The 16144-nt window shown below is 42.1% G+C and overlaps 1 protein-coding gene across 1 annotated transcript in view; it reads right to left on the bottom strand.

The window, feature by feature from the left end:
- The window catches only part of mrps18a (mitochondrial ribosomal protein S18A), an 83590-nt gene extending 68092 nt beyond the window's left edge, over nt 1-15498 (bottom strand). The window contains exons 1-4 of the mRNA XM_048597391.1: nt 15293-15498; nt 12240-12271; nt 10073-10180; nt 2210-2333 (exon numbers count right to left, since the gene is read on the bottom strand). Coding sequence (XP_048453348.1) covers nt 2210-2333; nt 10073-10180; nt 12240-12271; nt 15293-15491 — 463 coding nt within the window. The 5' untranslated portion in view covers nt 15492-15498. The remainder of the gene's footprint in view (nt 1-2209; nt 2334-10072; nt 10181-12239; nt 12272-15292) is intronic.
- Between the last annotated feature and the right edge of the window lie 646 nt (nt 15499-16144).

The following is a 16144-nucleotide window of genomic DNA, read 5'->3' as shown; positions in this document are numbered from 1 at the left end:
CACTGTACTAACGTGAGTTAGGGACATCTGTCAAGTTTTTGATTTGACCATAGTATGCAAATGTTTTGGGGGTGGCACGGTGGCTCAGTGGTTAGTACTGCTGCATCAAAGCGCCAGAAATCCAGATTCAATTCCAGCCTTGGGCAACTGTCTGTGTGGAGTTTGCACATTCTCCCTGTGTCTGCATGGGTTTCCTCCGGTTTCCTCCCACAGTCAAAAGATGTGCAGGTTAGGTGGATTAGCTATGGTAAACTGCCCATAGTGTCTACGGAAGGGTAGGAGGTGGGTCTGGATGGGATACTGTACGGACTTGATGGGCCAAATGGCCTGCTTTCACACTGTAGGGATTCTATGGACTCTATGGCTTTACACCCACTCCCAGTTTCATTGTTACAGTCCAACACACAATGTATTACAAAGCATGGATTAAGTATAGATCCAGGGTTAGGGGAATCGCCAATCTGGCCAAAGAAAATTTCCCAAGCTTAATTCTTTTAAACTGCATTTTATTGTTTCCTCACAGTTCCTGTTAAACTCCTATCACATTACAGCCATTTCACAGCCAGGAACAGCGAGCAAATACTGTCTATTTATACAGTCATACTGCTGTACAGCATAGAAACAGACTTTTGGGTCCAACTCATCCATGTTGACCAGATATCCTAAATTAATCTAGTCCCATTTGCCAGCATTTGGCCCATATCCCTCTAATTCCTTCCTATTCATGTACCCATGCAGATGCCTTTTAAACATTGTAATTGTACCAGCCTCCACCACTTCCTCTGGCAGCTCATTCCATACACACAATCCCCTCTGCTCAAAAGGTTACCCCTCAGGTCACTTTTAAATCTTTCCCCTCTCACCTTAAACCTATACCCTCTAGTTTTGGACTGCACTACCCTGGGGAAAAGACCTTGGTTTTTCATCCTATCTATGTCTGTCATGATTTTATAAACTTCTATAAGGTCATCCCTCAGTCTCTGATGTTCTCAAGAAAATAGTCCCGGCCTATTCAGCCTATCCCTGTAGTTCAAACCCTCCAACCCTGGCAACTTCTATGTAAATCTTTTCTGAATCCTTTCCAGCTTCACAACATCTTTCCTGTAGCAGGGAGACGAGAGCTGAATGCAGTATTCCAAATGCAGCCTGACCAATGTCCTGTACAGCCGCAACATGACATCCCAACTCCTATAGTCAATGCACTCACTAATAAAGGCAAGCGTACCAAATACCTTATGGTCGGTGCTTGAGGCAAAGTATAAGCCTGAACTCTGGGGGGAGATCATTTCTCACCACCAAAAATGGCTTCTCACTCCGACATTGCATCGTCTCCTCAGTCCATGTTTGCACATTTTTTCCCAGAAGGGGAGTGGTTTGAGAAAATGACAAGGAAAGAGATGGAAACTATCTAGACGCAAAGCGTTATTTCAGTTTCTCTCTCCACAGATCATCTCCAACATTTATTTCGGACTGTACTTCTTGGAGTTTAGAAGGTTGAGAAGGTGATATTATTGCAGGATACAAGATGGTGAGGAATCTTGAGAGTTGGATGCCCAGAGGACTTATCCTCTGGAGGATGAACCTAGAACTCGAAAGCACTGTTTCAAAAAAAAAGAGGGACCATCCATTTCAGATGGAACGAAGATGAATTTCATCTCTCAGGGCAGCAATTTTTTGGAATTCTCTTCCACAGAAGAGGAGGATGGATGATTGAATATTTGCGAGGTTGGGTTAAATACAGTTTTGATCAACAAAGGAATCAAGGGTTGTGGGTGACACTAAAGTGGTGTTAAGGCCACAGTAAGATTAATTTTGATCTCAGTGTTTGGGGGGAGCAGGCACAATCAACAAAATGACCTATTTCTGCTCCTTTGTCTTAAGATCCTATGGAGCAATAACATCACTGGTATGGGTTTGAAAGTAAGCTAGCAGCGTGCCATCTTGAATGGAAAATAGCATTTGATATTGTGATACATACAAACTGGTGAAAATAAAAAATCTTAAAAGTTGACATCAAGTGGAGAGGAAAGCTAACTAATTAAAAGGCTGTTTTCCACAGGGTATAAAGTATAATAGCCAATAGAGGTTCTGAGGAACTACAGACTTGTTCACTAGGTACAGACGGAAACAGCAGAGTTACTAATAAGAAAGTGAGGTAAATCTTAATATCGAAATCAAACAGTCCCTCAAAAAAAAAAACGGAGTTTACCTGCTCGGTGAGCCATCTTTACACAAATTTCAATCTTCTTATGCTCTTCAAAGCAGAGGCCTGTGATCCGACGTGGCAGCATCCCTCCATCTGACCGGATAAACTGACTGAGCAGCAGCACATCCTAGTTGGAAACAACAAGGGAAAAACGTAAGAAATGATGGTGCAGTGGTAATGCCACTGGACCAGTAATCCAGGGGACCAGTCTATGCTCTAGGGACACAAGTTCAAATCGTTACACAGCAGTTTCATAAATTTTAATTCAACTAATAAAGGTAGAATATAAAGTTATTCCAGTACTGATGACCATGGTAAAAACCTATTTGGTTCTCTCACGTCCTTTAGGTTAAAGTAATCTGCCATCTTTACTTGGTCCGGCCTACACGTGACTCCCAGCGGACAGGAATGTGGTTGACTGTGAAATGAATGAGCAAGCCGTTCACTTCAGTGGCAGTCTGGATGGGCAAAAGAATGTTGGCCTTGTCTGTGACACCTACATTGCATAAAAGAGTGAAAAAAAAAGGTGACCTCTAACGTGTCATCACAAAGTGGGGAAGGTTAAGTATTTAACTTAAGCTTCAAACCAACGTACAGCTCATGTAGTTAAAGAATAGATTGTCACCTCAACAAACTAAAGCACATGGCTAGAAGAAGACAGAGGCAGTCAATGTTTTTACCAAGAAGCCCAAGAAATCACTCCTGACTAGAAAATTTGAAGCACATTGATGATTTTCTCAAAAAAACACAGCCTACAGCCAAATGCCCAGTGGAGCCAGATACTGCTATTTTAGATTTCCCCTGCCTTGTTGAGAAATCTCCTCCCATTCCCTGCTCCTGCTCTAAACTTTTCTCCCTGCTGCGGGTTAGATTTGGTACTGAGTGCAGCCGAACTGAATTAAAGGTTGTCTTTACGTATGACATTCAACATTCATGTTGCAACATTCTGTTCCACTCCACTGAAAAAGAATGCTGTGCACTCTGAGGACAACTGGAATTGTTTAACCAAAGAACTTGCATGGAAAACCATTAAAGTTTATCAATAAAATGTAGAAACATAGTTAAAGTCCTCATTTCCCAGTTCGCTCCCTCAACTACTCTTCTATTGGCAATATACAGGATCATCCAAACGTGTACAAATCTTCAGACAGGTCTGTCACTCCTCAACCGATCCATGCTCAAGCTAAATTCAGGACATTCTCTGCTTTCTCGGCTTAATATTGCCATGATTTGTAGCACTCTCCAAATGAGGAGTCTGTGTACATCTAAAAGGCAGTCTGCCCCTACAATGTTTAATTTCCTCAGTTTAGACCATAAGATATATATAAGCAGAAGCCCATCGAGTCTGCTCTGCTATTCAACAACATCCAATAATCTTCAACTCCATTTTCCAGCTTTTTCCCTATAATCCTTGATCCCTTACTGATTAAAAATCCGTCTATTTCAGCCTTGAATATACTGAAAGACCCAGGTTTAACAGCCCTCTCTGGTAAAGAATTCCACAAATCCGCTACCTTCTGAGAGAAAAATTCTTCCTCATAGATTCAAATAGCACAGAAAAGGCCCTTCGGCCTATCGAGTCTGCACCGACAGTAGCTACCACTAAAGGTGCACTAATCCCAATTTTCTGCACTTGTCTCATGTTCTTGAATGTTATGGTATTTGAAGTGCTCAAATTTTTTTTTAAAGGTTGTAAGGTTTCCAGCCTCTGTTACCTTCCCAGGCAGTGCATTCCAGGTTCCCACCATCCATTGAGTGAAAACACTTTTTCCCAAATCCCCTCTGAATTTCCTGCTCCTTACCTTAAAACTATGCCCTCTTGTGATTGACCCCTCAACCAAGGGAAACAGCTGCTCTCCATTCACCTTGTCCCTACCCCTCATAATCTTATACACCTCAATTGTGTCCTCCCTCAGTCTTCTCTGCTCTAGAAAAGAAACCAAACCTATCTAGTTTCTCCTTATAGCGCAATTTCTTCATCCCAGGCAACATCCTGGTGAACTTCCTCTGTACCCACTCTAGTGCTTTCCTGTAGTGAGGTGACCAGATCTGGAAACAGTACTCTAGCTGTGGCCTAACAACGCTCTATACAACTCCAACATTACTTCCTTCTCTTATACTCAATGCCACGACTGATGAAAGCAAGTGTCCCTTATCCCTTCTTAATTATCTTATCCAGATGCTCTACTGACTTCAGGGATCTGTGAATAATTACTCCAAGATGTTTCCGTTCCTCTAAGATACCAAGTGTCCTGCCGTTATTAAATACCCCCTCATCTTGTTTCTTCGTCCAACGTGCATCACCTCGCACTTATCAGGGTTAAATACCACCTGCCACTGATCTGTTCCATCTGACCAACCATTTATATTTTCCCAAAACCTACGACTATCTGCTTCACTATTAACCACTCTACTAATTTTGGCGTCATCTGCAAATTTGATAAACATTCCCTCCACATTTCCATTTATATCATTTATGTATATAACAAACAATAAGGGACCCAGTACTGATCCTTGGCTTCCAGTCACTCAGACAGCCTTCTACCACTACCCTTTGTGTACTTTTAACTAAGCCAATTACTAAGATCCATTTCGTCAAGTTTCCCAGAATTCCATTTGCTTTAAGCTTCTCAAATCAAAATCCCATGCGGAGCCTTGTCAAAAGCTTTGCTAAAATCCATATAAACTACATCAACTGAACTTCCCTCATCTGCACACTTGATCACAAAGCCATGCTCCCTCGTCAGGTGAAGTGAAGAGTCTTCACCTGACGAAGAATAGTGCTCAGAAAGTTTGTAATTTCAAATAACCTGTTGGACTCTTAACCTGATGTCGTGTGAATTCTGACTTTGTCCACCCCAGTCCAACACCACATCTCCACATCATCACTAAAAGCAGCTTGCGTACACTCACATATAAAATTTAGACCATAGATTAATTGCAGGTACCTTCCAGCATAACGGAGAACACTGGCCAGTTCCATTTCTCGTCCAAAAGTACCAATTACTAATCTAAACGAGATGGCTTGCAAGATCAGCTGATTTCCAACAAATGTGTTTCGTTGGCATCCAGGTTTCTTTTCAATCATACCGTCACCAACCACTTTAATCACTGTTCCCTTTCCAGAAAGCCTGGCTCACAATATTCTTGATAAGCAGAGCATCCCCATTTCTATTTTTGTTTTGAAATCCAGCTAAAATTCTTGCTTTAAATACTCTTAAATGACTCCCTTTGTCATTCAAAGTTTTCTGAACTCCACTTCTGACTACTGGCCACCTCTGCCCATAGCTCTGAGACACAGCAATATCAGCATGATGGAGGACAAAGTACATTCCTCACACTTCCTGCTATATACACGCATCTGCTTCTGCAAGCTAGGTGTACGGCTTTGCACGTTTTTTTTTAAAATTAGACCTATTTAGGGCTCAGCGAGTAAAATACTAATTTAATTTAAAAGCCAAGGGAGGCCCAGCACCGAATATTTGAGCAACGAAACAACACCCATTGTTGGCCACAGTGAAACTATTTACTTTGCATTCAGCACTGGCACATTCTTGAGCACATGCCAGCCTCAGCTGTACAACAGATTTCTAAAGAATGCCAAATTCCAGAAATTGAGGTAAATATTGCTTACCCAGTTAAGCTTTTCTTAAAGAAAAATGATAGCTGAAACAGGTGAAGGGAGTTGAGTGGGGGCATAGGAGGTGTGTCTGAAGTCTGTAAATAAAACAACAATTGGCTTACTCAAGGTGTCTTATCCTCATGATTAAACTGGATCCTGTTTCAGGACCACACCATTTGAGCGCCACACTGACAAACCGTTCCCATAGGTAAGTTGGGCTCTCCGTTTACACAAATATATCAGTTCTGCTCCTTGTGTTTACACTGTTAAGATTAGGCCTCTAATCCCTTGACCAAAGCAGGCTAAGAGGTGATCTAATTAAGCTGTTTAAGAGGATTGAAAGAGTTGACAGATTCAATGGAGAGAAACCATTTCCTTTGGTGGAGGGATACCAGCTCAAGGAGGAAAATCTTTAACATCAGAGCTAGGCCTCTCAGGGCTAATGTCATCAATCACTTCGTCAAACACAAGGTAGGGAATATCTGAAAAGATCTGCCCACCTGCAAACCCACACCCTCCCCCCAAAAAAAAGCTGAAGCTAGGAATCAATTGACTGAATTTTCTGTAAAGTAACAAAGGTATTCAGGGTTACTCAATCAGGAGATGTAAATGGAGTTCAGCTATTTTTCAGCCATGATCTAACTGAATACCAAAATAGGCTGAAGGGGCTCAACTCCTGTTCTGAAACTTCCTAATTCTGACAGCAGAATATGATTTATGACATCACTGAGATAAGCGAGCTGGACTTGGTTCTGTTACTCAAAGCTGTCAAAGTTGGCCGTCTGCTGTGGAGATTGGCCAACGTTGCCTCGTTTCCAACTGGAACTTGACCTGGTGGTAATGGGAACAAATTGGCACCAATGTCATTGTGTGTGAAGTTCAAATAGTATTCGCCCTTACACCAAAAGGCTTTGAAATGCTGGCGTGAAGTAACTTGTTACATCAACGAAATGGCTTATCATAATCGATCCTGCTGTGGTCTTCAGCTAGCGACTGAACAAATTCCTGGTCATGGCTCCAAGTTCAAGATAGTTTTCCTCTCGTTTAGTCCTTTAAGAGTCTACAATCTGTTAGTGCAGCAAAGCAGGCACAAGGGATTTGCAGCAACTGCCAAGCCTGTCCGCTTGATTTTAGTACACATATTATCATGTCACCATGTTCTTAAGATATGCACAGACATCCTCAGCACAATTGGTGATCACTCAACTCAGTGTTCTCTCACCCCTCCCCAATACCTGTTGGATAGATAAAGTGGAACCTCAGTGCTCTCTGACAATGCCCAGGCAGGACACTGCACCTTCAGAAAATATTCTCCACAAGAGAGAAACAAAAGGGTGCTTATTCATCTCAAGGCTTTTGTGGAATTTGTTACTGGTAGCACCCTACATGGAATAACTCACTATATGAAATACGTCATTGACAGACTGGCCGTGGGGTGACAAAAGCATGGATGAGGAAAAATCAGCAGATGAACTAAAATGGGGAAGAGGAAAGCAATACTACAGAACAGGGCTACATGCTGTTCTTTGTGATGGTGAACATATGAGGCTGCAAGTTCATCTCAAGCTATTCCTTGGCATTAAAGAAAAAAACATTGCATTTCTGTCGTATTTTTTGTGTTTTCATGATGACCCAAGAACTCTCATGTACCAATGTGAAGAGTAGCCTCTGATGTAACGTTCAAAAAGTGGTGACAAATTTGACCACAATCCCAAAAACACAGCAAAGTGGTAATAACAAGACAACCAGTTTGAGGAGCTCGTCAAGAGATGAATACAGCTCAGGATACCTGAAGACCCACCACCCGCAACAACCTGCTTCAAATAGTGGCAGGTGAACTTTTGCATCCACTCAATAGGTCAGACAGGGTCCCAGTTTAACATTATCTCATCGGAGGATTGCACCTCCAACAGCGCAGCACTCCCTTACACTGCCAGTCTAGCTTACGTGCTCACATCTCATACTCCACAAGCAACAGCTAAATGAAAGCTGCAGAACCACTGAACGGAAAACATCAGTCACTAATAAGTCACCGAGCTGGAGTCAAGAAACAAATTATACTATTCTGCTCCATAAGTACTCAGTGTACTTTTGCAACACACCCAGGTGCTTGCTAAAAGGAATGAATAAAAAAGCTTCTTCTTGTAAGACGGCGCAGTGCGGGACAGCACGTATCTGGGTGGAACACCTTCACTAAGCCCAGTCACAAATGCATTCCTCATTGATCCATTACCAAACTATACCACTCACAGTCAAAAAAGCCTAGTGTTGTTTCCAGTCTCTATTCAACATCATGATACGCTTAATATAAACTTACATTCTGCACAGTAGGGTAAACACAAGTTACTGATCCCCCAATTTCCCACCTGCACCATTTTGTCTGACCTTTGTACAACCCATGGATAGCATCAACACATATTAAAGAACAGTAATTAAATCAAGCCACAAGAGGCTTTGCAGGGAGAAACGTGACATTAAATCACATAAGCAGTTATTAAGGCAGGTGATCAAAAGCTTGACTAAAGAGGTAGATTGCAGCAAGCTTCTGCAGGAGAGACAGAAGTAGAGAGGGGAATGGTTTAGAAAGAGAAACCAGAGCCGAGGGCAGCTGAAGGCTCTTCTTAAAAAGACAGACATGCATTTATAATGGTTATCATATTGTAGATAAATGGCAGTACTGCCAGAACAATTAGGAAGCCAGATGCAACAGCCAAGCTTCCATAAAGCAAATGCTAGTTAATGAGTAGTTAAACTTGATTTATTTTTTCTATTGTGATTAGTTGAGAGGAGTGTTGGCCAGGCTACCACATAAACACGCTGTTGTTCTTGATGGGCAGTGTGGTGTCTCAGTGGTAAGCACTGTTCCCTCACAGCGCCAGGGACCCGGGTTCGATTCCCCCGCCTGGGGTGACTGTCTGTGTGGGTTTCCTCCGGGTGCTCTAGTTTCCTCCCACAGTCCAAAGATGTGCAAGGTAGGTGGATTGGCCATGCTAAATTGCCCTGTCATGTCTAGCAATGTGCAGGCTAGGTGGATTAGCCATGGGAAATGCAGGGTTACAGGGATAGGGTAGGGGTCTGAGTGGGTGCTCTATGGGAGGGTCAGTGCGGACTCAATGGCCTCTTTCCAAACTGTAGGGATTCTATTCTTCTTACTACTGCCCCAGCACCTTGTAACATCAATGTGAACGAGGCCTCAGATTAATTTAGAATTGATTCAGCACTTAGGCTTTGGCCCACTATACACTTACGCTGAGCACAGTGAGTGCTGCCTTCTTCCCCATGACGTGCTGCACATTCAATGATCTGCGAAGTCTCTTCTCAGGCTGGCCAATGAATGGCTTGCCAGTATCAGAGTGGCTCAGCCACTTTCCAGGATGGAGATGGGTTTTGGTGGAAGGATCAGCAATTGAAGATGTGTGTGTATCACAGAACAGAATAATTACAGTACGACATGAGGCCATTCAGCCCAGTCTGTCTAGGCCAGCTCTGTCCAACAGCAATTCAGCCAATATCAGTCCATGCCCTTCCCCAGGAGCCCAGCAATTTCTCTCTCTTCAGGTGTGTATCCAATTCCCTCTTGATAGCCACAATTAGACATGCCTCTGCCACATGCTCAGGCAGTGCAGTCCAGATCCCAACCACTTGCTGCATGGAAAGGTTTTCCTACTGTCATGTAACTCTCACACACCCAAAACTCTGTGTTCATTCACACCACATAATGAGTTTGGGCTGGATCACATATGTGCCTCTGGGTGCAAAATTGGCAGGGGATGTGAAGAGTAAAATTTACAGTAAAGAAATGGTGACCATATGGTCCTCACACCCAACCTCTAAACAGCACTTCAGGGTACACAGCACCCGTTTCCAGCAAGGTGAGATGTTTGGTGCTGATGTTCTGCTTCTGCTCAATAGTTTGCCACTGCCTAAACACAATTTACATTGGAACATACTGCTATATTGTACATTTAATTAAACAGTAACAGGCCATTTAGCCGAACCAGCTTAAGTCATTGTTGAGACTCCACAAAAATTTCTCCCACTAAAATTTAACCAACCACATCTGCTTGTCTATTCTTTTCTCCCCTGACCCTCATATACTTTCGAACTTTCGCTAAAAGATCTCTGTGCTCTTTGTCTCAAACACTCCAAAGCTTCATCCTTTAACCCATCTCTGGGTGGTTGTAAAAACAAAGGCCATTAATTAAAATATCCGATTAAACCAAAAGATAAATCAGTGTACTTACTGTATAATTATATTTATGCTTCAGGTTCCACCTACAGATTGGGCACTGTCCTGAAGGATTTGGAGGTTCAGAAGCCACTGGAGAATTCTCAATTTTCTTTCCCTCAATCTGAAAGCATAATCAAAGTATGTTTCTATTAGGAAGGTGAACACAACAGTCAGTAACAATGCAAGTTCGAAGGCTTCCACCAAAACAGCAAAAAATTGCTCAATCACAAAGGAAGCAGAACAACATTGGTCAAAGACAATCTGCTACCATATTCCTGAAGTTCTTGGTGTGACAGTTCAACATTTGAGAGAAGGGTTCGAGAATTACCGCTGCTTTTCCAAAATTGCCCTGTCAGTACAAATGTGGATTAATAACAACGCCATAACTACAGTGCCATTTCCGCAAAGTAATTGAGAGGTGGAGGAGCAGAACTGCCAAGATGCAGTCAGTCAACAGAGGCTATACTGGGGTCAATGAGAAGTTGTTAGAATGACAGGTCCAGTTTTAGATGCTCTAACTTTGGAAAAGATGTGAAGGCCTCAGACAGCATGCCAATAGACTTAGCATAACTTAGCATCATCCCATGGGATGAAACGCTCTAGTTAAGACAAGACACTAGAAAAACTGAGACCCTAATCATTAGCATTGAGAAAGTTCTGAGATTCTGGGGTACTAAGTGATTAGAAATTTTACTGAAAGTAAATCAGTAAAGTTGGTCAGCAAATCTATAGCTTGGCAACATCAATTTAAGATAATAATTTTGTTTGACACAGGAATTAAGAGTTACCAAATCAAGGTGGTAGGTGGACTCAAGATGTACCGAGGAATGGACTACTCCACTTCCTGTGAACAAAAGAATGAAATTAAGGCAAGAATTTCTCTTGTTTTACACAAAGATTTACTGGAATGTAAAACGCCCTATCAGAAAGTGTGGTTGAAGCAGAATCCATATCGGTTTTCAGAATTGGAAAAAGAAAAACAAACGGACATGGAGAAGGAGAAGAGAAATGCAAATGAACTTTTCTTCAATGATTTAGTACAGACATGACAGGCTTAATGGTTTTTCTTTGTGCTGTAATGTCACTTGTTTCTACAATGGGGCTACTGGCCTGGAAAGATTAAACAAATGACGTAAAGGAATTTCTTTATTCCAATCTGTTGTGTGAATCACAAGCGTTTTGATGACCACTAATGGCCTAATGCTTGAGACGTGGTGGAGTAAAATGTGAATAAAGTCTGAATTCATTAACAAATATAGTTGCAGTATTGAGGGAATGAAGAAAATTGAAAAACTAACTATATTTGTCAGGGACAATAAAACTGCAGGTTCTGGAATCCAAGGCAGACAAACAAGAGGCAGGAAGAACACAGCAGGCCAGGCAACATCTGGAGGTAAGGAACAGTCAACGTTTCAGGTATTAACGGACACAGCCCTGAAGAAGGGCAACTTGTGTCTTTGCTGGCTCTTTGAAGGGGAAACATACCAGCACAGGAATAGCCTGGACAAGCTTAGTCCAGCACTTTCACACTCCTAACTAAAATATAGAAAAATGTGATCATTTCGCAGACAATCCTCCTCTCAGGATTGGTCTTCAATCCCTTGTTCTCCATCCCTTTCACTTTCTCTTAATTTGATTCATTTACGAACATTGAAGCCATTTCTTCTCAATCATATTCCTTCAAATCTTTACACAAACCATGCTTGGGTATTTTAGATCCATTCCTGCAATGAGTGGGTTGTACCATAAGAAGAGATAATAGTAGAATGGCCCTACACACTCCGGAGTTCAGGAGAACAATAATGATCTCATTGAAACATATTAAATTCTGGGACGGTTTTATAGGGCAAATCATGAGGAGCGTAGATAGGATGAATAACCAAGGTCTTTTATCCAGGGTAGGGGAATCCAAAACTAGAGGGCATAGGTTTAAGGTGAGAGGGGAAAGATTTAAAACAGACATAAGGAGCAACCTTTTCACGCAGAGGGTTGTGCATATATGGACAAAGTTTCTCAATTTGAAAAGAAACACAATGTGCTGGCCTCATTATCTGAAGTTGGACATTCTACCCAGACAGTTTAGTGGCTACTCTATTCAATGGTGATTAGTTGTCCACTGATTGCATGGTGCAGACACAGGATTCGTAGATTAGATGAGGCACTCAAGCAACTGTACTCACCACTGTGGTCTGTCCATCCTGCACCCTTATAACTGCAAAGAAAAGAAAAGTCATTATTTGACAATCAATATCTACTGTATGATATCATAACCTTCAGGCTTACTAAGGAACTGTTAATGGCAAAATAAATCAGATGTACATTTCTAAGGCAAAAGACCATCTCTTCACCATGGTCTTATATTTTCCAGGTAAATTTTTAACATGAAGTGAAATTAAACACACTCAAGCTCTCCAAATAAACAAGCCAATTAAAACATAGAGTCATAGAGATGTACAGCGCGGAAGCAGACCCTTCGGTCCAACTCGTCCAAGCCGACCAAATATCCGGATAAATTTAATCCCATTTGCCAGCATTTGGCCCATATCCCTCTAAACCCTTCCTATTCATAAACCCATCCAGATGCCTTTTAAATGCTGAAATTGTACCAACCTCCAACACTTCCATTGGCAGCTCATGCCGTACATACACCACCCTCTGCATAAAAAAGTTGTCCCTTAATAAATCTTTCCCCTCTCACCTTAAACCTATGCCCTCTAGTTTTGGATTTCCCCCAGTCCAGGGAAAAGGCCTTGTCCACTTACGCTATCCATGCCCCTCATGACTTTATAAACCTCTATGAGGTCACCCCTCAGCCTTCGATGCTCCAAGTAAAGAGGCCCATCCTATTCAGCCTCTCCCTATAGCTTAAAGCCTCTGACCCTGGCAACATCCTTGTAAATCTTTTCCCAACCCTTTCAAGTTTCATAACATCCTTCTGATAGGAGGCTAACCAGAATTGCACACAGTATTCCAGAAGTGGCCTAAGGAATGTCCTGTACAGCTGCAACATGACCTCCCAACTCCTATACTCGGTGCACTGTCCAACAAAGGCAAGCATACCAAATGCCTTCTTCACTCTCCTATCTACCTGCAACTCCACTTCCAAAGAACTATGAACCTGCACTCCAAGGTCTCTCTGTTCGGCAACTCTGCCCAGGACTTCACCATTAAGTATATAAGTCCTGCCCTGATTTGTCTTTCCAAAATGCAGCACTTCACATTAAGAAAAACTTTCAAAACATCCTTTGTCACAAGGACACATGCTCTTAACTTATCAACTTGATTTTATTATTCCTCCTTCTCTAGGATTCTTCACGTTTTGTTCTAACCCGGTCTCTCTCTCCGATGTTGGACTACTCTTAAACCTGCTGAAAGCAGCACAGAAATAGGTTGTGTGGCCCAACCAGTGAGCCTCTTCCCGCTTCACCCAACCCAATCGCACTTCTTTCTGTTCCTCTGTAATTCATGCTTTTCTTTTAATTGTGCAACCTTTTCCCACGAACATACAAAGCAGGAGAAGTATGTATTCAGCCGCTTGAGCATACTTCACCATTCAACAGTCATGACTGAATTTTTGCGTTTCAAATTCCACATTCCCATCTACCCTCTGAAAACCTCAGATTCTTATTATGCAAGGGAATCAATCTACGTCAGTTTTTAAAGCATTCAATGACCCCACTCTCACTGACTTCTGTGGTTAGCTAGACATGTTAAAGATTGTATCAAACGAAGAGAAAAACCATACAATTGTACAAAAAGAGGTGGCAAGTCAAGACATGAAAAAAGGAAAAGATTCAAAGAAGAAAATATTTGGAGGATAAGTGAAAGTTAGCCAAAAACATTAAGATAGACATTAACAGCTTCTATAAATATTCGGAGGAGCTAATAAAGTGAGTTTTGGCAAGCATATTAGTAAGTGTGACTGGAGAATGAATAATGAAAATAAGGAAATGGCAGATGAACCGAACTAATACTTTGCATCACTGTACTGGATACAAGTAACATCCTGGAAGCAGCAATACATTATGAAATGGAAGGGAGTGAGCACTCAGAAAAATCAGAATCACCAGGGAAGTCGTATTGAGCAAACAGTTGGAGCTGCAGGCTAACAGATCATGATAGATTTTCTAAGGCTAGAAGTGGGTAATGAGATGATTAAAAAATTGTTGATCCTTTGATTCAGGAGCAGTCCAATTAGAATGGAAAATGGCAAATGTAATGCCTTCATCCAAAGAGGACGTCAAAAGACAGGAGAATAGTTAGCTTAATGTCTGTTATGGTGAAAATGTTAGAATCTATTAGTAAAACAGTTATAGCAGATACCTTCAAGGTAATCAGCCAGAGTCAACATGGTGTGGTGAAAGGGAAATTATAACTAACTAACGCACTGGGAGTCCTTTGAGGAGATATCGGATGTTGTAGGCGAAGTGCAAACAGTGGATGTACTGTACTTGGATGCGCAAAAGATTTTTGATAAACTGTCACTTAAAAGGTCAAAAATCGAAGTTCAAGGTGTAGGGGGTAGGATATTAACACGGATAGAGGATTCATGATGTAATGAGCAGTGTGCCTCAAGGATCAGTGCTGGGACCTTAAAAGTTTATAATTTATAGAAGTTACAACACTTAAAGACTTGAAAGGGTGCAAAAAGACTTACAATGGTGTTGCAGGGACTGGAGGGTTTGAGCTATAGGAAGAAGCTGAATAGCCCGGGGCTATTTTCTCTGGAGCGCCAGAGACTGAGGGGTGACCTTATAAAGGTTTATAAAATCATGAGGGTCATGGATAGGGTGAATAACCAAGGTCTTTTCCCCTGGGTAGAGGAATCCAAAACTACAGGGTACAGGTTTAAGATGAGAGGGGAGAAATGTTAAAAAAAATGGGTCTAAGGGACAATCTTTCACGCAGAGGGTGGTGTGTGTATAGAATGCCAGAGGATGTGGTGGAGGCTGGTACAATTACAATATTTAAAAGGCATCTGGATGGGTACATGAATAGGAAGGGTTTGGAGGGATATGGGCCAAATGCTGGCAAATGAGACCAGATTAATTTAGGGAAGTCTGGTCTGTGCAGACAAGTTGGCCCAAAGGGTCTGTTTCTGTGCTGTATGACCCCCTGTCAATCAAATGCTTGCTCTGTGCTGATTGGTCCATGTCAGCTGTCAATCAAAGATGGCCCCGCCATTCCCCATGCGGCCCCGCTCCCTCCTCCAGCCCTCCGCCCGGTCACTCACTTTCCCTCAGGCCCCGGGCCCGCACTGCCGCCGGTCCCGCCGGAGCCAGCCTCAGCAGCTTTCCATTGACGACGTCTGGTAAAGGGCGCTGTCCGGAGACCCAGAGAGACGGGGTATGAAGGGCCCGGCAAACAGACATCCATCCCCGCACCGCCGCCATCTTCCAGCCCGGGAGGGCAGGGAGGGAATCACCGGACATTTCCGGTTCCGGTTCGGGCTGTCAATCAATCCCAGCTCAACTTGCCATTTCTAACAGCTATGCACCTACAGAGCTGTACAACAATCAAATTTGCAATATTCACGCTTCTACTGTTCTCAAGAATGCACATTTCACTTTTGTTCAAACGTTAAAATTAATTGCAAAAAGTTTTGCTTTGCATTGCTGAAATGAAGAAACATGCTGCTGTAAACAGACAAGCGTAATTCCAAATTTCTTTGTAATCTGCTTATTCACCCATTATTAAATTCAACATTGAAGGGAAAAAGAATTTTCAACTTTTATTTATTTTCTATTTCTAAATGCATTGAATATCTTCAGAACCATTTTAAAAGCTTTTCTTTTGGAAGTAAGTCAAAGCTGGTGGCCCCTGAGGAGAAATAAAGGAAATACCATGTTATGTGCAGCCTGTTAAAAAGTTTGATTAAGCAAAGATGCTGAGGGACTTCAATCCTATAAATTGTGTAGGTTTGCAATTCAAATATTTCTAGTTCTGGTAAAATTGGAAAACATTTTACGCAACAACACAATTTATACAGGCTATAAATGTGCAGGTGAAATAAATTACACCAAATGCGTACCTTGACATCACTTACGTGTAAGAGCAACTTTTATTTGCACAGCATCTTGACTAC

This window comes from Rhincodon typus, chromosome 5 (assembly GCF_021869965.1).
Source record: "Rhincodon typus isolate 14 chromosome 5, sRhiTyp1.1, whole genome shotgun sequence".
NCBI lineage: Eukaryota > Metazoa > Chordata > Chondrichthyes > Orectolobiformes > Rhincodontidae > Rhincodon > Rhincodon typus.
This window is presented reverse-complemented; position numbering and strand designations above follow the sequence as displayed.